Source organism: Sebastes fasciatus, chromosome 19, assembly GCF_043250625.1.
Source record: "Sebastes fasciatus isolate fSebFas1 chromosome 19, fSebFas1.pri, whole genome shotgun sequence".
NCBI classification, from domain to species: Eukaryota; Metazoa; Chordata; class Actinopteri; order Perciformes; family Sebastidae; genus Sebastes; species Sebastes fasciatus.
Genome location: NC_133813.1, coordinates 6,730,090 through 6,751,095, shown reverse-complemented (window position 1 = coordinate 6,751,095; position 21,006 = coordinate 6,730,090). Strand labels below are relative to the sequence as shown.

General features: G+C 37.0%; 4 protein-coding genes across 4 annotated transcripts in view; 1 reads left to right on the top strand and 3 right to left on the bottom strand.

The window, feature by feature from the left end:
* The window catches only part of ror2 (receptor tyrosine kinase-like orphan receptor 2), a 42,238-nt gene extending 40,978 nt beyond the window's left edge, over nucleotides 1–1,260 (bottom strand). The window contains exon 1 of the mRNA XM_074618125.1: nucleotides 948–1,260. Within this exon, the coding sequence (XP_074474226.1) occupies nucleotides 948–1,011 (64 nt within the window). The 5' untranslated portion in view covers nucleotides 1,012–1,260. The remainder of the gene's footprint in view (nucleotides 1–947) is intronic.
* Nucleotides 1,261–2,429: 1,169 nt separating this feature from the next.
* On the bottom strand, nucleotides 2,430–9,983 carry sptlc1 (serine palmitoyltransferase, long chain base subunit 1). The gene is made up of 15 exons (XM_074618131.1): nucleotides 9,877–9,983; nucleotides 8,055–8,162; nucleotides 7,863–7,957; nucleotides 7,674–7,767; nucleotides 7,504–7,576; nucleotides 7,049–7,181; nucleotides 6,638–6,767; nucleotides 6,386–6,475; nucleotides 6,126–6,233; nucleotides 5,576–5,671; nucleotides 4,891–4,987; nucleotides 4,652–4,706; nucleotides 4,350–4,467; nucleotides 3,841–3,914; nucleotides 2,430–3,613 (listed from the first exon to the last, which is right to left on the bottom strand). The coding sequence occupies exons 1-15, from the start codon at nucleotides 9,928–9,930 to the stop codon at nucleotides 3,520–3,522; spliced, it is 1,419 nt and encodes a 472-aa protein (XP_074474232.1). The 5' UTR covers nucleotides 9,931–9,983; the 3' UTR covers nucleotides 2,430–3,519.
* Nucleotides 9,984–11,563: 1,580 nt separating this feature from the next.
* chsy3 (chondroitin sulfate synthase 3) lies at nucleotides 11,564–16,535 on the bottom strand. Its single transcript, XM_074618126.1, has 3 exons — nucleotides 15,558–16,535; nucleotides 14,197–14,480; nucleotides 11,564–14,069 (listed from the first exon to the last, which is right to left on the bottom strand). Exons 1-3 carry the CDS (start codon nucleotides 16,135–16,137, stop codon nucleotides 12,498–12,500), a joined length of 2,436 nt encoding a protein of 811 aa, XP_074474227.1. The 5' UTR covers nucleotides 16,138–16,535; the 3' UTR covers nucleotides 11,564–12,497.
* Nucleotides 16,536–19,575: 3,040 nt separating this feature from the next.
* The window catches only part of megf10 (multiple EGF-like-domains 10), a 43,246-nt gene continuing 41,815 nt past the window's right edge, over nucleotides 19,576–21,006 (top strand). The window contains exon 1 of the mRNA XM_074618486.1: nucleotides 19,576–19,785. The gene's annotated coding sequence lies outside the window, so the exon portion shown is untranslated. The remainder of the gene's footprint in view (nucleotides 19,786–21,006) is intronic.

The window sequence follows — 21,006 nt, the reverse complement described above, 5'->3', positions numbered from 1 at the left end:
GTGCTCAGAAATGTTATGCTATATGGAGACCCTTTTTAATCTATATAGAAAAACTGCTGACCCCATATTACATATAATTCACAATTTATACTTAGTTGGTTTTTTTTAATTTATTATTATTATTTTTAATTTACTTATTTTTATGGTTTTTTTTATTCTTCTTTTTTGTATATGTTTTATTTAATGGTGCAGTAATATTGTTAGTAGTAAAACATTTTATTTAATTTTTAACTTTTAACTTTAAATTTTTCTTGTCAACTAAACTTAAAGTAGAAGACCATTTTATTTCATTTTTGTATACATGTTTAGCTTCTTACTTTACAATTTTTTTGTCAACTAAACATAAAGTTACTTATTTCATTTTATTTATTATTATTATTTTTAATTTACTTATTTTTCGGGGTTTTTTGGTCCTTTCCTTTTTTTATTCTTTTTTTTGGAATATGTTTAATTTATGTTGCTATCGAATTTAATTCATTTATATGTATAAATGAAATTATTGATGAAATTAACTCTGCTTAATTAATGGTGCAGTAATATTGTTATAGGGATGGGGGGGGGTATAATTTTATTTTATTTATACAATTATTTATTGGATTTTGTACAGAATACCAATAAAAAGACTTTGAGCAAAAAAAAAAAAAAAAGTTTTAGAAACTTCTTTAAAGGAACTTAAAAGGAACTTTTTTTTTTTTTGCAACTGGGATGTGGAATCTCCAGCTCCAATTGAGCTGATACAACTCTGTGAACTTTTTTACTGCAACTACAACAAGAACAAGCCAAAGAAAGAAAACACATGAATGCCCAAAGCTCTTTTAACCAACTTTCACAGCTGCAAAATGTGCGTAAAATGTGCGTAAATGCTGCTTGTTGACTGGACTACACGTTGTGTTTTAATGCGTAATTGTGTCTTTTAAGAAGTTTGGAGTATATGAAAAGAGACTTACCTTCACATCTCAGGTTTGGAAACAAGAAAAGCATCCAGAGCAAACTCTTCAGGAAGGTGGTCATAGCGACAGTTTTCACTCTCAACAAATGATAATTGCATCCAGTTTTAGTGAGCTGGGCTTCTTCTGCTGGAGCTTTTCTTCTCCTTCTTCTTCTTCTTAGTTTTCCAGGTTAGCGGAGAGAAAGCGCACTATCCAGGAGTCAGACATGGAGGAGCTGGAGAGAGATGCGTTCATCTCTTGTGTGTGAGACCTTCGATGGCCGAGCTGTTGATCCAGACTGGCCTCTCTCTCTCTCTCTCTCTCCTCTGTGTCCTCGCGGTGAAACGAGCGAGTTTGGGAAAACTGGAGCGGACGCACGCGCGTTGGCTACGCGCACTCGGTAACGTGCAGGTAACGTTTGTGTAGAGGGCTCCATCTAGAGATTTAGTTTGGATTGTGTGCACTTCATTTCATTTTTGCATTGCATTTTGCATCCATTTTTAGTTTGTTACTTTACATTTTTCTTGTCAACTGTCCTTAAAATAGTTGAACATTTTATTTCATTTTTGTGTTTCACTTTTAGCTTGTAACTTAACATTTTTCTTGTCAATTAAACGTAAAGTAGTAAAACATTTTATTAAATTTTAGCTTGTAACTTTACATTTCTGACCTTAAAATAGTACATTTTATTTAATTTTTGTAAAAATGTTTAACTTGTAACTTTACATTTTTCTTGTCAAATAAACTTAAAATAGTTGAACATTTTATTTCATTTTTGTGTTTCACTTATCTTGTAACTTAACATTTTTCTTGTCAATTAAACGTAAAGTAGTAAAACATTTTATTACATTTTAGCTTGTAACATTACATATCTGACCTTAAAATAGTAGAACATTTTATTACATTTTTGTATAAATCTTTATCTTGTAACTTTAATTTTTTCTTGTCAACTAAACTTAAACAAGTTGAACATTAAATTTCATTTTTGCATTTGCAAAGACCGTGAATCCAATTTCGGTAAGCCCCAGTAAATTTCTGAACGCTTCTCTACCACAAACACACTAAATTGTCCTCACCATTAACGATAAGATAAGGACAAAACTTAAAAACGAATTTAATTTGAATGCTCACCTGTGCAACATTAACATTGTCCTCTCTCATTGAGGTTGATGCCTGATGTGATATATAGATATATATATCTATATATCTATATCTATATAGATATAGATATATCTATATATATAGATATATAGATATATCTATATATATAGATATATCTATATATATAGATATATATATAGATATATGTATCTATATATATACATATAGATATATGTATATATATATATATATATACATATACATATATACATATATATATACATATAGATATATATATATATATCTATATGTATATGTATATGTATATACATATATATATATATACACATATACATATACATTCAAGGTAATTCCACAAAAAAAAAAACACACCATGACTCAATTTAAATCAGATATATTTACATTTCATAAAAATAAAGTGGTCAGAATGCAATGACTTAACAAAAGAGAAGTAACTTTGAATAAAAAGCAAAGAAAATAAAAAAATAAAATAAAATCAAGGTGTAAAACTCAGTGTCTATTTGTGGCATATAAAATCCTCACATACAGTTAATGTACAAGTCGACTGCAAAAATATTAAATAAAAACAATAAGAACAATGTCTCCTCTTTGGTCAGTACATGAAAAGCAACAAGTACATTCGGTCTGTGGAGATCAAGTCTAATTCTCACCGCAGTCGTTTTTCTTTATTAGTGACTGGGGGCGTCTGTTGAAGCCTCAGTCTGACATTCATAACAATATACAACGTGTAGTACGATTATGACACATGATGAGTGAGAACAAAGAGAGAGGCAAAGAATTAAAGGATAACGGTATTTTTCAACCTGGACCCTATTTTCCCATGTTTTTGTGTCTAAATGATTAAACACTTGTTGGGGTTCAGTATCGAGGGAGAACGCTGCAGCCGCCAGCCGCTAAACGAGCTGGTCATTTGGGGCCGTTGCACCGTTGCTTTCCGGCAACAAGTCACACGACACAATAACAAATGGAAAGTGAAAGGTAAGAAAAAGGTTTCATTTCTCTGTAGGGTTCTTTCCATAATGTTGTAAGACACTTATAAAAACAATCTGAGCCTGTCAGTGGCAAAAACAAGCACTTTTAGTGGACGTAAACTGAAGAGTTGCCCCAAATGATTACATTATAGCTTGTTTAGCGGCTGGTAGCTGCAGCGTTCTCCCTCAATACTGGAACAATTTTAAAAAATTTTGTCCTCATTACTCACTTAGACACATAAAACATGGGAAAATAGGGTTGCAAAATAGCAAAGTTATCCTTTAGAGACAGATATAAGATATAATGTGTATTTATCAGTAATTATCCTCATGACACGTACAGTGTTCAGGGCTCACAGTCTGTGGTCGGAAGTGTTCCCCTCACAGGGACGTCCTATCCAGTCCAACTGAGTGGACTCCTGCTAAAGTAATCCAGTGACGTCTGCTTCGTTTCAGCAGTGACAAACACGACATTGTCATTTGAGGACAGCTGAAGCCGCCTCTTGGATACAACACACGGCCTTCTGGATGTCCTCCTCCGTCTGTTCGACGGTGACCACCACTCTGATGCTGAGGACACACACAGGTGGAGCAGTCAGGTAGTGTTCAAGGCTAATGTCATTCACACAAATGGATCATTTCTATTGTAAGAAAGCATAAACCACTACATGTCGCCAAATCCTACACACTGTCCCTTTAATCAAATGTTACTCAAACCGGAGGAAATAGTGCATTTGTTGGGAAAAAGTACAATTATACATTATGTATCAACTACATAGTACAGCAGAGTCCCTTACCTTGGTGCGGGGAGGAAACGCTCCTCTTTTTCCAGGTAACGAGCGAGGGTCAGAGCCACGCGTCTCTCCATACACTGAGATGGAAAACATGGAAACTACTATGAGCCACTTCATTTAAAATCTCTGTTGTTTAACACAAAATTATGTGTCACCATTTGAACTATAGATGGTTGTTGGAGAACTTTGAAATATGGTAAAAAAATATTCCTCAAATATATAATTCGGAGCATAAAATATTTCAGATTAAAAGCGACAATAAATGTCTTGTTGTTTGCGTCTTCACTTATAGTATTAAAAATGTGACAAAGCTGTAATTGTTATTTGGAGCCTCGTCAGAATCAGCAGTTTCAAACTTGATATTGTGACGTTACATCTGGACTCCTGAACAGTTTCTCATTATAGGAACCTCTGTGTATGTTAATAGAAACAGAGGTTTCAGACGAAATATTAAAATTAAATATCATGGTGTGTGTGTGTGAGTTTGATGTAATCAGCTATAGAGGACTCACATAATCTACGATGGAGCGAAGCAGCTGCATGTCGGAGTCTCTGGAGCCTGAACTTGTCTCCAGCTGTAAGTGAAGAGCCGGGGCGAACTGGACTCCGACTAACTTCAGACCTGGAGTTCTGTCATACGGCAACAAAAAACAAAAATCATTTCATTATACAACACTGTTATAGTAGGGAAAGCAAGACTGCTATTAAATATATTTAATCGATTGACAGCTCTATTTTAGATACATTCACACATAAATAGGTCTTTACTCAACCCACAGTGACAGACTAATCACCGTAGTGCAGGTGAACTTACCCTTGTAAAGCCTTGTAAACATGTTTGCACTTTTTCCTCAGGACAGTGAAAATATCTGCAAAACAGATGAGGATAGATGGATGAGAGGACAGAACTGCTTCTGATTACAAATATACTTCTAATCAGTGGGAATTAGAAATGGAAAGTGCTCCGTCTAGAACAGCTGCTTGTCGAAAATAAAGACTCAAATGCCCTCAAAATGGAAAAGGTGGAGAGAGAGAGGAGAAAGCAGCCGCTACCTGGATCCTCCTCCATGATATTCAGGGCCTCGATGGCAGCAGCAGCCAACATGGGAGGCAGCGAGGCAGAGAAACAGTAGCCCTGGCCTGACAGACGCTGTAAAACACACAAAAGAGAGTTTTTAATGAATCACAGTGGATGTCATTAGGATTATTATTCTAACACTGAAACTGAATATTTTAATAGAAGTAAAAAATACCTACAAATGGACCTAAATTAAAAGAGGAAAATAGAACCGACTGCATTCAGTCCACGTGGACAGTCATCTACCAGCTTTATTTCATTAGTCTGGTTTTACTGTCAATGAACGGCTATTCTGGAGGGAAGTCTGGACTCTGGAACCAGGACGTCAACATTTTAAAAGACATTTCCGTGTAACTCTGGCTTTACAAGTGGCTTTGTTGTCTGCTGGAATTTGTTCACACCTCATTAAATCTGTTTTTTGGATACTTCTTAAAAAGACTCGAGACCACTCCCTGTACCATATTAAAAAGAAATAGACCAAAAAAATCGAGATGCCATCCAGGGAAAATATGAGGAATCCGTGCACAATTATATGCAATAATTACAGATGTCATGCAGAAAAGCAGCTGTGGAACAAACCATTAGTCTGATGTGTGAGCCAGTTCATGACAAAATTGTCATTTATTCAACTTATCTCAATAAAATCTTGTTGTATTTTACCTGGTGGTCGATGACAAAGGAGCGTCCGCAGCAGAAGCCGCCGATGGAGGCCACAGCGTTCTCCATGTTGGCACTGATCAGGTCAATGTCATCGATCTGCATATTGAAGAAATGGTTATTATCACACACACATACAGTATATACGCTATGGACACAGACGTGGCCAAAATGTTTCCAGATTTGAGAGACTGATCAAGTGTACTCTGGATCCCAACGTCACATTAGTCATCTCTTTTTTTTGGTTATTGGAAAAGTTTATCAAATTAAATCTATTATCTATGATAATATACTTCTTATAATAAATCATTATCGGAAACAATGAATTTTACCAGCACACCAGAGGAAGGCATGCATAAAGCAGCATATTTGCCCACCCGTTGATAAGAGTATTAAATACTTGACAAATCTCCCTTTAAAAAAGGTACATATTTGTGGTTTTAGCTTTTTGAGAGCAGCTACTGGTATGACAGGGCTCCCAACAGTAGTAACATTTTAGCCTTTTACTGTGCCAATATACAGCATTTCTTTATGTAAAGTTGAGTGTACTCACATTGACCCCAAAGTGTTCTGTGACTCCGTGGCCGTGCTCTCCCAACACACCAAAAGACATGCTCTCCTCCAGAAAGATCCGCACCTTGTACTTGTACTTGAGCTTCACCTGGAGGTTACACACAACACAATCAATGGGCAATAGAATTAAAGCTGTCCACTTGTGTTTGGATCACTCAGGACGCATGTTAATACCAGGTCTGAACAGGGCCAAGGACATTAGGTTTATTGTGGAGGATAAATGGCAGCATTTCTTTTTACCAGTTCAGGGAGAGGACAGATGTCTGCAGTGTTGATGTACAGCCCCTCCACGAGAATGAACTTCCGGGTCACTCGAGCTTTACGAGGATTCTGCAACAGAAACAACGTATGTTAGTATATAAGACAGACAGTAAGACCTATGTCATTCATTAAAAAATCAGTGTGAAAACAGGATTATAAAAATACTATCTGCAGTTCAAACACTCCGGGCTACACGAAGCACATTGTGACACCCACCCCCTATATACTAACCTTCTGGTCCTCCAGCTCCTGCTCCTTGAGCATCCTCTCCAGATCCTCCATGTCGTTGTGCTTGAAGTATTTGATGAAGCTGCGGGACGCTTGAAGACCCTTCTGGATGGAGAAGCAGGCTGCTTCATCCCTGAACACACAACCAAGGACAAAACACTAAACTATGGAACACAAATCCAAAAAGCTTACATAGAAGCAGATACAGTCTTCAGCAGATGGCAGATGTGGTTTTCTGTGCTGAACTTTCGAGGAACTAAGCCTGACAGTAATTGTAGTTTCAAGTCTTCACTTGTCATATACACAACAATTACAGTGGAGCAATATGCATAAAGAAAAACATGCAAGTTAAGTGTGATCACTGATTCCTGGTTTAATGTTGCTCTATACACGGTAGCAGGAGATCGTACTTACACAAAGATGATGTCCCCTCTCTTGGAGTAGGCCGGGATCGCACTAGCAATGGTTGCAAAGCCATACGAGTAGATGATGGCCTCCTCTGTTTTCATGAACTTGGCCAGGCGACTCTCCAGCTCCAGGTGAACATCTGGGGGAGAGAAACAAGAAAGTAGTTGGAGCTAAGAAGTTACACCAGAGTTCAGGGTTAATTTTACAACACTGCTGCAAAGAAGATCTGCCGTTACGCCGGCTTTGTTTCATCAATCAGCAGCTCTGCTTCTTAACTTCTCAACATTTCATGGTGAATTTGTATTATTAATAATGTGTATTACTTCTGATTCTGTAGTGGTGCACCACAGGTGACTCTATGACTAGACTTATGGTAACAGCCTCTGTGTTTGCTTACAGTCTATTGCATTATTGGGATATCAGATAGTGGATGAATGTTAATAGAAGATTCTTTCTCTCACCAAAAGTTCCATAGAAGCCTCTTGGACCGCATGTGCCCACACCATATTTCTTCAGTGATGCCAAAGCTTTTTGCTGTAATGGAGAAGAAAAAGTTCCAATTGTACACTGATGCCCACCGGCAGCACGTCAAAATGAAGGTAGTAATGGCGTAAATAATAAATAAACTGACCTTAACCCGCTCATTGTCGAGGAGACCCAGGAAGTTAAATGATGCAAAGTTAATGCACTCTTTTCCATTGATTATGATTTTGTGGCTGGGAGGCCTGTAATGGAAAACAGTGCATTCAGTTCAGTTTGGATCCTTAGCTTCAGATAATCTTTAAAAGCAGTAAGGGGAGGGGTGGTCTGTGTGTTTTACCCCGTGACAACATCATAATTGAGGGAGGGATGGTCTTTGGAAACAGGAGGAACGAGGGGATCTGGCTGCCACTCCTCAATTAGGTCCTCCTTTTCCTGCAACATGGAACCACATGACAGTTGTTTGGTGACACATACACACACAAACACTACTGCGGTTTGTTTTTCTCTGCACTGTGCTGCTTTAGTTTACCTTCTCTGTCAGTTTATAGGTCTCGTGGAGTTTGTAGGTCTTCGAGAAGAGAAGTCTGATGATCCACAGTATGAGGATCCCCTCCAGAATCAGGTGATAAGCAGGAGCCTGAGGAGGACGGGGAGGGACATGAAGATAATTTTGTTATGTTACAACTTTTTTTTTAAAACTTTATTCTCGTAATGTTATGACTTTTTTTCTCGTAAAGTTTTAACTTTTTTTCTCGTAAAGTATGATTTTATTCTCGTAATATTAAGACTTTTTTTCTCGTAATATTGTGACTGTATTCTCGTTATATTGCGACTTTTTTTCTCGTAAAGTTATGACTTTATCCTCGTAATATTACGACTTTTTCTCATAGTTATGACTTTATTCTCGTAATATTATGACTTTTTTCTCGAAATCTCGGATGTTTTTCCCCTCAAATACATTGTCTCTTTGGCCCTCACTGCATTAGACTTATACACTATATACTTAGACTATAAACTGTGTTACCTTCATCACAATACTTAAATGTTTTGCGACTCCAGACAGATATATATATATTTTTTATTTACCTACATGTAAAATGGCTCTTTTGATGATAGTAAAGGTTGCTGACCCCTAAAGTCTAAAGCTATAAAAGTGTTACTATCAAACAGGACATGTTCTTAAAATACCAATTGTACAGATGTACAAACAATAAATCTGTGCAATATTAATACACTGAATGTGAAATACATTTATCTGTGCAATATATCCTTGATGCAATATACACCTCAAGTGCAACTACCTTTGTTTACATTTTATTTATTACATCTACCCTTAACTATTTTACAAGTGCAATTACCTCTGTTTACATTGACACACAGTACAGCTGAACTGAATGGACTGTAATGCTGTACAATATGCTGCCTTCCACTGTGTAATTGTCTGAAATATATTAATTATTTCTTTTTTTAAATATCTTTGAGAGTTACAAGTTCTTTTAACATGGTCATGGAGCATATACAGTATAGTGTATATTTGTATTCTGAGGTATCGTTCTTATGCAGAGGGTAGTTTAGTTTATTTATTGACTACACTGAGGGTGTTTTATATTTTAATAATTTATTTATTTATTGTTTTGAGTTGAATATGCTACTTATTTTGTACTGTAATTACCTTGTGCCTTTTCTACCTTTTTTCTTTTCTTAAAGCTGACTCAGAGTTCCAATGTGCTTAGAGGTATAAATGGCAAATAAAACTCTTTAATCTTGAATCTATTTTATATTTCTAGTGTAACACTTCTGTTTATATTTATTTATTTATTACCTGTTTTACCTGTTTTATTACCTGTTATTTACCTGTTTTATTTGCTTTATAGCTGTGTGTGTTTTACCTGTTATATGTTTTATCTGCCTCGTTTAGTCTTGTCAAGTATTTGTTTTAAAGCACATGACCAGAAGTGGCAAACTGTGAATCTCTGTATTTAATACAATGACAATAAAGCTTTCTATTCTATTCTATATATATATATATAGTTAATCAAACCTTATAGTTTCAGTAATGTTTTCTAGTTGTGTAACTAGCTACAGAGGACGTCCTTGTTGCTGTTCCTCTCCTCTGACTGGTTGTAACAGTAGAGAGCAGTTAACCGACAAACAGCTGATTGGCTGTCAGACTGCGTGTCAACATGAAGTCAACCTCCTTCTCTAAAGACTCGGGTACTTCCTGACTCACAACTTTATAATAAACAGCCTCCGACAAAAACTAAAAACATCAACGAGTAGCTAAACATTCGAGGAATATATTTGTAAACGTCATTTTCTCTCAAGAGAGCAATAGGGAGGAGAAACTTTACCTCATAGAATGCTTGCACCATTTCCACCAACACCCATTGCTGTCCGGACGCCATGTTTAATCTCCCCTCTGTGACGTCATCAGCAATGCTGCATTTATGGTCCTCAAGAAAATAGTAAATGTTAAAACGGCTTGGGCAACGTTTGAAACTTGCAGTAAAAGTTAAGTAATGTACCATAAATAAATAAAGTATATACATATATTACAAAAAATATATATATATATATAATATAAATCAATGAAATTATATTTAACTGTACAACAAAACTAAATATTTACATATATGTAAATATTTAGTTTTGTTGTATATATATATATATATATATATATAAAATAAGAATTACATAAAAGAACCAGTAGCTAGTTTATTATATTTGATAAAAGTAAAAAAAAATTAAAATTTACAACATCATTTTTTATTTATTTTTATCTTGAGCAAATTATAGTATAAAGCAATGAAATTATATTTAACTGTACAACAAAACTAAATATTTACATATATATGTAAATATTTAGTTTTGTTGTATATATATATATATATACAATGTATATATATATATATATATATGTATATAAGAATTACACAAAACAACCAGTAGCTGGTTTATTATATTTTTTAAAAGTAAAAAAAAAAATTTAAATTTACATCATTTTTTATTTATTTTTATCTTGAGCAAATTATAGTATAAAGCAATGAAATTATATTTAACTGTACAACAAAACTAAATATTTACAAATAGATGGATAATTAACCAATAAAAAAATAAATACATGTATATATTAATTAGATTATAAATAACTACACAAAACAACCAGTAGCTGGTTTATTTTATTTTTTAAAGTAAAATTAAATGAAAAATTAACATCATTTTAGGCTTGCAGTAGAAATTAAATAATGTACCATAACTTAATAAAATAAATATATATATTACAAAAATAAAAGTGAGAATGAAGAGTATGGAGGATCTAGTCAGCTTGGAAAATTATAGTATAAATCAATGAAATTATATTTAACTGTACAACAAAACTAAATATTTACAAATAGATGGATAATTAACCAATACAGTATATTCCTCACTGAACATGTGCAACTGTGTGAGTGTGAAGCATGGTGTTGCTGAAAAAGAGGATTCACACACAGATTTATCGAACAAAAACACCGATTCAGCTTCTTGTATAGAATGAAAACAAAGACAGACAGCTGACAAAATATCTGTGTTTAAACATTTATTATAAATAACCAGTTGTTACTATAGCAGTTGTTATTGCTAGACTTTAAAGCCATTATGCTTGGGTAACAAAACCATAACTCTCTCACACAGAATCTATGCAAATGATCCTACACAGTGAAATTTACAGAAGTGCAATGCAATGCACTTAAAATGTGGTCCTGAGGCAGAAGTGTAAATGTCATAATAACTTAATAAAAAGTTATTATAACAACAATAATTACAGTCCAGGAGAAGCCATGAGGTAACGGCTAAGAAAACCTTTACTTAGCCTGAAAATGTCCTTTGGAAGAATTCATTATTGAACTGAATGAAACAAAAAAACACTATCTGAATGTACCATCAGAGAAAGTGACCCTGCAATGAAATCACTACAGGTGTCAGGTCTGGAACTGATATGGAGATTTGTCAAGTATTTAATACTCTTATCAGCATGGGAATGGATAAATATGCTGCTTTATGCAAATATATGTATATATTTATTATTGGAACTCAATAACAACACAAAACAATGACAAATATTGTCCAGAAACCCTCACAGGTACTGCATTTAGCATAAAAAATATGCTCAAATCATAACATGGCAAACTGCAGCCCAACAGGCAACAACAGCAGTCAGTGTGCTGACTTGACTATGATTTGCCCCAAACTGCATGTGATTATCATAAAGTGGGCATGTCTGTAAAGAGGAGACTCGTGGGTACCCATAGAACCTATTTTCATTCACATATCTTGAGGTCAGAGGTCAAGGGATCCCTTTGAAAATGGACATGCCATTTTTTCCTTGACAAGATTTAGCGCAAGTTTGGAGCGTTATTTAGCCTCCTTCGCGATAAGCTGGTATGACATGATTGGTACCAATGGATTCCTTAGGTATTCTATATATAAATATATTACGTGAAATCACCTGACAGGCTGATATAGCTTGTTCTTTGGATCATTTAAAAAGCTCGGGACTCCCCAAAGCTATTTGGCAGCGTAATAATACATCAATAAATCCATAAAACTGTAATGAACTGTACAATGTCCAATGTACCAACTAACAGCCAATTTATATTTAGTCAGTGGTTTCCCTAGCTGGTTTGGAACTGGACATGGTAGCAGATACTTTTTTTGTTGTTTTGGGTCCAGCAATCCTCGACTCGGTTCTGTTCGTGTACCGTTTCCTCTGGATCCCTTCGAGGTCGGGTCTACCTGCTGTCAGGTCAGTTTGGGTCATGTGTGGTCTTAATTGGTTAGGGCCATCTCTGGTTTTGGGTCCTTTCTGGATCAAATTTTCCAGCCTACAAAGACCTGTGATCCACAGTCACACACACACACAGTCCATCGCTGTCTGCATTCAAGCAGAACTGAGGTAAACTTAGACGGAGTAGTGTACAGGAGGGCTGGGGTGTCAGGATGAAGTTCTGTTATAACCTGCCTCTATGTGTTTCTCCAGCCACAGCTCTGCTAACTGTATCGTTGACGCAAACGTACTTGCTCTTGACCCAAGGCACATTTTGTATTGCTTCTGCTCGAGACTTGAGTTGCAGTGGACAGGATGATGAATGTGGACAATTCCTGGTTCTTGACTGCGTAGCACGTTCAAACCAGAATTGACAACTTTTGTGAACAAGTCCACGTCTTCCAATCCCCAGCCTAAGATCGAGGTGTCAAAACCTCCGGCTCTTATTAAATCACTCTTGAAAACGCAGGTGATTCCAAATCCATAATCTCGCCAGAAACCACTTTTCTTAGTCAGCACAAATTTGTTTTCTCTCGGGGCCTTCTCAGAATACACTATCTTGGGGTTGTACTGACTGAAAACAACAGGGAAATAGACTTGTCTCCCTTGGACGGCGTTGTCTCTGCAGCGCTGCAAGGCATCGCCGCTAAAGATGAGATCGATGTCGCAGAAGAAGAGTAGAGAGTCGTTGTCGAGCTGCGAGGAGCCCAGCTCAAGAGCCAGTCCTCGTGAGAAATTGCCCGTCATGGGGATTATGGACAGGTCAGCTTTGGGATACTTCCTGTAGTAGTCTTTGATTAACTGAGCGTGTTTCCCGCTGCTCTGATTGCTCTCGCTGTCCACCAGGATGATGGAGAGCTTAACATTTTGTTTGGGTATCAAACACACTTTCTCAAAGTTTTCCATAAAGCGGACAAAGACGTCATAGCGACCGGATAACGGGACGAGGATGTTGACTTTTCTCTGACTTTGCTCCCACATTTCCCTGTTTGATTCATAGACCTGGAAGGGGGACAGGAACTTCAGAGAGTTGGACAGGAAAGACAGGGATTGGGACTCAGAGTTGATGGCAGCCACGAGTTCAGCCACGTCAAGCTCTTCAGTTTCAGTAAAGAAGGGTCGGCTGAAGGATTGCTGAAGGTAAGCGTGCCGCCTCACGGGCACTGTGATTTTGCGTCCCTTGTGTTTCTTGTACAGAAGCAGTAAGTCTATGATGTATTCGGCGCCGTGCATTGGATCCACCCTGTAGTAGCCATACTGAATCTCTTTAAAGTCAATTACACGGCCACGTGTTTTCGAATTCTCATTAATCATCTCCATGACCTGGAGTATAATGTCTTCCAGTGCAGTCCGGAGCAAGTTCCCGAGGCTTTGCCGGGCGATCTTGTTCTCGGCGGCAGAATAAATATGGCGGCCGGTGAGGAAATCCCATTCGATGACATCATTTCTCTCGCTGGGCTTGTAGCGCATGTAGGAAGGTGGGGATCCCAGCTGCTGGTCCTCCCACAGTACTTCGGTATCACTGAGGTAACTCATAACCAGGCCTTCACGGTGGAGCAGGATGGTGCGGTAACAGAGTCTGGAGATCTCGCGGCTCAGCATGAAGCTGTGGAGCCGGTACTGGTAGGCGGGCTTCTTGTTGGGGTGAAGTGTAATGGCGTTGTGGATCTTGCTACTGTGGAGTTCTTCGATGAAACCTTTCTTGTTGTGTTCGTAGTTCTCGTAGAAGAGCTGCTGCATCTGTGGAGAGAGTTGCAACAGCATGATAAGAGCACGGAGCACCAGTACAAACAACGAACTTTACCATTGATCAATTGGGCAACACACTCTCAAACCTGAAAGAATAGAAAACAGAGTCAATGCACACCTCATACGACCACACACACTGTGTTCCTCCAAAGCGCCGCACACAGCGACCCACTTCCACATCCTCGTGAGTGGTGTACATCTCCCTCAGACAGGTGCTGATGTGAGGGACCATCCTGCGTAGAACCTCTCTACTGAAGATCATCCCAGGGCCTCCCATGCAGAAGTTCTCTCCGGGCTCCAGGGCCAATCTGCCCAGCTCCTCAGCCATGCCCAGGCCCGTCTGGCCCAGGTAGAGGGGCTTGCTGCTGTTCAGTGAGCGCAGGAACAACTCCAGCTTCTCACCTGGCAGAGGGGGAAGTGGGAGATGTTAGATGGTCATAATACAGTCATCCTGGGCTGGGTAAGGTTTGAAACTTATGGAAAATGCATGTTCTTTTTTGGATGTATTACTTTGCGGAATATAAACATATCTTTCTATATATCTTTCTTTGGAATTACTGCCAAATTACCCCAATATTTACCTAAAAAGTGATTGAAAATTACTTTATTATAAACATTATTTAATAATTATATTCCGTTATTTCCCAATAGCTGTTCGTTTATTTAATACATTTCCAGGAAAAGAATACTAAGTTAATTGATATGCTTTATTTCCATGCCCACTTTATTTTTACTCGTAATATCATGACTTTATTCTCGTAATATTAAGACTTTTTTTCTCGTAAAGTTGACTTTATTCTCACAATATTATGACTTTTTTCTCATAAAGTTATGACTTTATTCTCGTAATATTACAACTTTTTTCTCGTAAAGTTATGACTTTATTCTCGTAATATTACGACTTTTTTCTCATAAAGTTATGACTTTATTTTTCGTAATATTATGACTTTTTTCTCATAAACTTCTGACTTTATTCTCATAACATTAGGACTTTTTTCTCGTAATATTATGACTTTATTCTGGATATCTCCCAATTTTTCCCCTCAATGTGGCCCTAATACTCCTTCATACATTTGCACTTTGGCCCTCACTGGATTAGATTTATATACTATATACTTAGACTATAAACTGTGTTACCTTCATCATAATGCTCAAATGTTTTGCAGCTCCAGACAGATTATTTTCTTTTTTTTGCCTAAAATGTCTCTTTTGATAGTAAAGGTTGCTGACCCCTGGACTATAGCAACATAATATCTCATAAATATATATGAAAAAAATATATAAATTTAATATGCATGAAAAAATATATAAATTCAATATGCATTAAAACAAAATTATAAATTTAATTTGTATGACAAAAATATATAAATTTAATTTGTATGAAAAAATATATATAAATTTAGTATGTATGAAAAAAACATATAAATGTGGACTATGGGATCATTGTGCCTCATGCAGCTTCACCTCTAGAATAATCACCTCTAATATAAACATCATCATCTGCCCTCATGAACCACTCGTACTGATCCAGGTAGTGGTCGTGGATGTACTTCAGCATCATGAAGGACTTCTTCTGCGGCGGGTACGAGTCGTCCACGTCCGCCAGCGACACCACCGGTACCGGGACCGGGACGTGGATGGAACCGGACCCGGAGCTAGAGAAGAACTCCACTTTCCCCGGTATGGAGCTGGACCAGGTGTTGTAGGCGGCCACGGCTCGGGACCGCAGGTACTTCTTGGCTGTCATGACGCCGACAAAGAGGAGATGCCGGGGGGGTCTAGTGATGGGTCTGTCGCCGGTACTACTGCTGCTGTTCCCGGCTGTACTCGATGTCCTGACCGCCTCCTCCTCCTGGATGAGCTGCTGCGGGCGGTCCTGTTCTCTTATCCCGAGCATAGCGGGACTTTTACCGTCACTATGGTACAAACACATGGAGGGAGATTTCTTCCCTTTACTCCTCTCCAGAACCTGAGGCACGATGAGCCAGGAGGACACGGTGAACCCGAGAAACACGCCGAAAATCACCGCCGTCCACGGTCTCCTCGACTTCACAGCCATCGCTGCCTCGCTGCTGTTATAACGGTTGAGTTTCAGCCGTTAGCTCTCTGCGGTGTGTTAATGGATGAATGCTATCGTTGTTGTCCGCCGAGCTGCTGACGTGTAGGGACACCCAGCATCTCTCTGTAGTCTGGAGGCTGGTACCTGATGTGGAAAAATACACTTTCCACCTCTGACAGCATTCATGAAGCTAACAGACATTTAACCCGTTAATATAACAGACAGTCCTCGAGGCTAGCCCGTCCCATTAGACACCGCACCGCACAGCCCCCCATGACGTTGTAGCCAACTGCCATTACGTTTACATTGGTGTTGTGGCTAATGTTAGCATTCAGCTAACGTTAGTTCGGGGTTCTCTTTGTATGGAAGCCCTGAAAGGCAAGAGAAAAAAAAATATAGGTTGATTTTTCTAAGTTCCTTTTTTTCTTTGCTTCTTAGGGGAAACAGGTGAAATTTAAAAATCAAAATATATATATATATATTAAAAAATATATATATATATATATATATATGTATATATATATATATACATATATATATATATATTTTAGGCTGAAGTTCCTTTTTTTATTTGCCTCTTAGGGGAAACAGGTGAAATAAAAAAAAATAAAATGTATTTTTTAAAATATATATATATTTTTTAAAATATATATATATTTTTTAAAAATATATATTATATATATATATATATTTTTAGACTGATTTTTCTAAGTTCTTTTTTTTCTTTGCTTCTTAGGGGAAACAGGTGAAATTTAAAAATCAATATATATATATATATATATATTAAAAAAAATAAAAATATATATATATATATATATATTTTAGGCTGAAGTTCCTTTTTTAATTTGCCTCTTAGGGGAAACAGGTGAAATAAAAAATAAATAAATTATTTTTTAAAATATATATATATTTTTTAAAATATATATATATTTTTTTTAAATATATATTATATATATAGATTTTTCTAAGTTCTTTTTTTTCTTTGCTTCTTAAGGGAAACAACTGCATTTTTTTTTTTTTTTTTTTTTTAGGCTGATTTTTTTAAAGTTCCTTTTTTGAATCTTAGGAAAAACAGGTGAATTTATTAATTATCATTGAGGCAGATTTTTCTAAGTTCCTTTTTTTCTTTACCTCTTAGGGGAACAAGTGAAATTTTATTTTATTTATTAGGCTGATTTTTCTATGTTCCTTGTTTAAAAAACAATAATGCAAGTGATATTCTGATATTGATATTGTTCTAATTCTTAATAAATCTCACAGCAGAGTGTTGGCGCTTTTATTTTGAAGGGTAATTATCCACCTTAACTATCTCGCGAGAGTTTCGCAACATGGGGGTTACCCTTTAATAGATAGATAGATAGATAGATAGATAGATAGATTGATAAGATTTTAGACAGGACAAATCAAACAATAAACACAAGCCTGCACCCTAATTGGCAAGGACAAAACAACAAAAATATAAGCTTCCTTTGAGCTCCTCATTAGATAGGGGCTCACAGGAATTCAGTAATTATTAATAATTATTCAGTCCAATATAAGCAAATTTAGATTTTGAAAATGGTGGGAGGTTATTTAGATTTTAGATATCATTCTAATGATGAGATTTTAATATGCTTGCTTATTTGCAGCTTATTTTTGATAATATACCAGCAGGTGGCAGCAGAGTCAAAGTGATGTTGCACTGAAGCCCCAGAATGATTTATTGATTGATTGATTGATTGATTTTTTTTTTTACATGAGCATTGTCACATTTTGGTCAACCAATCAAATAACTCCTATATGCAAAATAATATTAATCTAAACATAAAATTAAAAATAAAAAAAAATAGCAATGGAATCACAGCTCACAGGTAACTGGCAAACAAAACTTGTATGACGAAAGACAAACCGACAAAGAATAATTAGTGAGAGTAATGTGGAAGTGGGAACAGGTGAGCAGGAGGAATAGTGACAACTGGGCTGACAAGTGAAACTAATCAGTGTGGGGAAAACACAAGACAGAAGTGAAGACATCTAGAGGAGAGGAACAAAATAAAACAGGAAACAGTAAACATGAATGAGTGATATGAAACAACAAAAAATAGCCTAAGGGCGAAGGGGAAGCACATTTGGGTACGAGACACTTCCGAGTTTTTCGCTTCATAAGGGTCCGCACCCGGTGCACCTGACCAACCACACTGTTTCCAGAATTGTACAGCTCGTTTGAGGAAGTCTGACCGGCTTTTCGTCTGCCACGGCATGAGCCCAAAGGGCACCAATGTCAGCTCAACGGCTCGCACATTGGATTTGTAAAAAAATACATTTTAGCGAGGAAAAACTGTCATGGCCATTTTCAAAGGGGTCCCTTGACCTCTGACCTCAAGATATGTGAATGAAAATGGGTTCTATGGGTACCCACGAGTCTCCCCTTTACAGACATGCCCACTTTATGATAATCACATGCAGTTTTTTTCAAGCAGTATAAATGTGTTATTTTCATATATTCTAATATTATGTATTTGAATATTTCTGCAAACTGAGGTCCATAAACAATCTTGAATTACATAAATTGGGTATCACTGTAAAGCTGAGACTCTTCTGGATCCAATGAGATCAACTGTATTCATGTGTGATGATGTTAGTCCCCATAGTAGCCATTTCATTGTAGTGAGACCATTTTTTGAAACTTGACCTCACTGTATAAAATGACCTGTGGTGACCTCTAGGATAATCACAGCCTCATGAAACTTTACAGCCACAAACTAGAGACCTAGAGCATTCAGAGGATGGATGGCTTTCCTAGCTAAATTGACAATAAGGGGGTTTCTGAGCAGTTTAAACAACAGAAGTGCTCGCCATCCAATCGCAGACAAATGCAATTCTTGCAGAAATCTCAAAATGTGAAAAGTTTTTGATACCAAATCACAACATGGCTTTTTCTGTGGTGTTCGTCAAGGTCTTGGTGTCTTAATGTGGTATTTTGGAGGGATTATTGATAATTTTTTATCAATTCTTGTGTGGTAAGAAATGGTTAAATTTAGCACCAAATCTGTGTAACAAATGGTATCAACCCAAAAATTGCTGCAACAACTTACAGACATAATAGAGCATGGGGATGACCATCATAAACTTCGATCATAATGTTCTAAACCCCTTATAAACTTTTTTAATTAATTTAAATGAATGAATTCATGTTTATTTCTGATTTATGACTAGAACAACTTGACACACAGTGCTGAGCAGCATCTCAAATTAATCTTCAGGTTCCCAGCTTTCAGATGATGTACACCACTTCTATGTGACATCTACTGCTGACCTGCTATCTCCCCCTAAAGACCCCCTGTACCCCCTAAAAAAAGACAGAAACAGGTCTATTGTGGGTCTCAGACATGCAGGAGTGTTACACAGCCTGTGATTGGTGGAGAGGATGGTGACGTCATGGCAGCAGACCAAGTGGAGAAAGAGGGAAAGTTAGTCTGTGTGTTGATGAGACGCTGGAGGAGACTCCTCACTGCACACTGCAACAAAATAACGCCTTCAATGACTCCAGTTTCTGGGCTTTCAGGAGGACAGCTCTGTTATTTATCATTATTAACTACTGGATATATCAGCATCAGCACCAAAGGAGGGATCCATGAGCAGAGGAGGGATCATTCTCTCATAGATAAGGTAAGAAAAAAACTCCCAGTGCATCTGTTGTAGGCTTTTATTGTTTTATTAAGCATATTTTAACATCATCAATGCTCATTTGTTTAATAAAGCTGAAGACTTGCATGCATGAAGTGTCTAAAACTTGCAGTGTTATGCCATCGTGAGAAACTCTGGAGGGATTAGAGAGTATACACTCTACTTAACCCCCTGAGACCCACAATAGACCTGTTTTTGTCTTTTTTTAGGGGGGTACAGGAGTTCTTTAGGGGGAGATAGCAGGTCAGCAGTAGATGTCACATAGAAGTGGTGTACATCATCTGAAAGCTGAGAACCTGGAGATTAATTTGAGGTGCTGCTCAGCACTGTGTGTCAAGTTGTTTCTGTCATAAATCAGATATAAACATGAATTATTTAAAATTAATTGTGAAAGTGTATAAGGGTTTAGAACATTGTAACATAAGCATATGATTTCCATTCCCATGCTCTATTATGTCTCATAAGTTGTTGCAGCAATTTTGGGGTTGTTTGTTACACAGATTTGGTGCTCAATTTAACCATTTTTTACCAATCGAGAACTGATAAAAATGATCAATAATCCCTCCAAAATACCACATTAAGACACCAAGACCTTGAGGAACACCATAGAAAAAGCCATGCTGTGATTTGGTATCAAAAGCTTTTGAAATTTTGTAAGATTTCTGCAAGAATTGCATTTTTCAGCGATTAGATGGCGAGCACTTCTGTTGTGTAAACTGCTCAGAAACCCCCTTATTGTCAATCTAGCTAGAGAAAGCCATCCATCCTCTGAATGCTCTAGGTCTCTAGTTTGTGGCTGTAAAGTTTCATGAGGCTGTGATTATCCTAGAGGTCACCACAGGTCATTTTATACAGTGAGGTCAAGTTTAAAAAAAAATGGTCTCACTACAATGAAATGGCTCCTATGGGGACTAACATCATCACACATGAATACAGTTGGGCTCATTGGATCCACAAGAGTCTTAGCTTCACAGTGATACCCAATTTATGTAATTCAAGACTGTTTAGGGACCCCAGTATGCAGAAATATTCAAACACATAATTTTAGAATAAGCGAAAATTACACATTTATACTGCAGAAAAAACTGCATGTGATTATCATAAAGTGGGCATGTCTGTAAAGGGGAGACTCGTGGGTACCCACAGAACCCATTTTCATTCACATATATTGAGGTCAGAGGTCAAGGCACTGAAGCTGATGCC

What these genes read in the sequence shown, in the direction of transcription:
- sptlc1 (XM_074618131.1), bottom strand. Translation starts at nt 9,930, where the DNA reads ATGGCGTCCGGACAGCAATGGGTGTTGGTGGAAATGGTGCAAGCATTC. An exon ending in AGAGGGGACATCATCTTTGT is followed by an intron (nt 6,768 to 7,048) that starts GTAAGTACGATC and finishes TTGTGTGTTCAG; the next exon opens with GGATGAAGCAGCCTGCTTCT. An exon ending in CGTTTCCTCCCCGCACCAAG is followed by an intron (nt 3,614 to 3,840) that starts GTAAGGGACTCT and finishes GTGTGTCCTCAG; the next exon opens with CATCAGAGTGGTGGTCACCG.
- chsy3 (XM_074618126.1), bottom strand. Translation starts at nt 16,137, where the DNA reads ATGGCTGTGAAGTCGAGGAGACCGTGGACGGCGGTGATTTTCGGCGTG. An exon ending in TGATGATGTTTATATTAGAG is followed by an intron (nt 14,481 to 15,557) that starts GTGATTATTCTA and finishes CCCCTCTGCCAG; the next exon opens with GTGAGAAGCTGGAGTTGTTC. An exon ending in AGTGTGTGTGGTCGTATGAG is followed by an intron (nt 14,070 to 14,196) that starts GTGTGCATTGAC and finishes CTCTCTCCACAG; the next exon opens with ATGCAGCAGCTCTTCTACGA.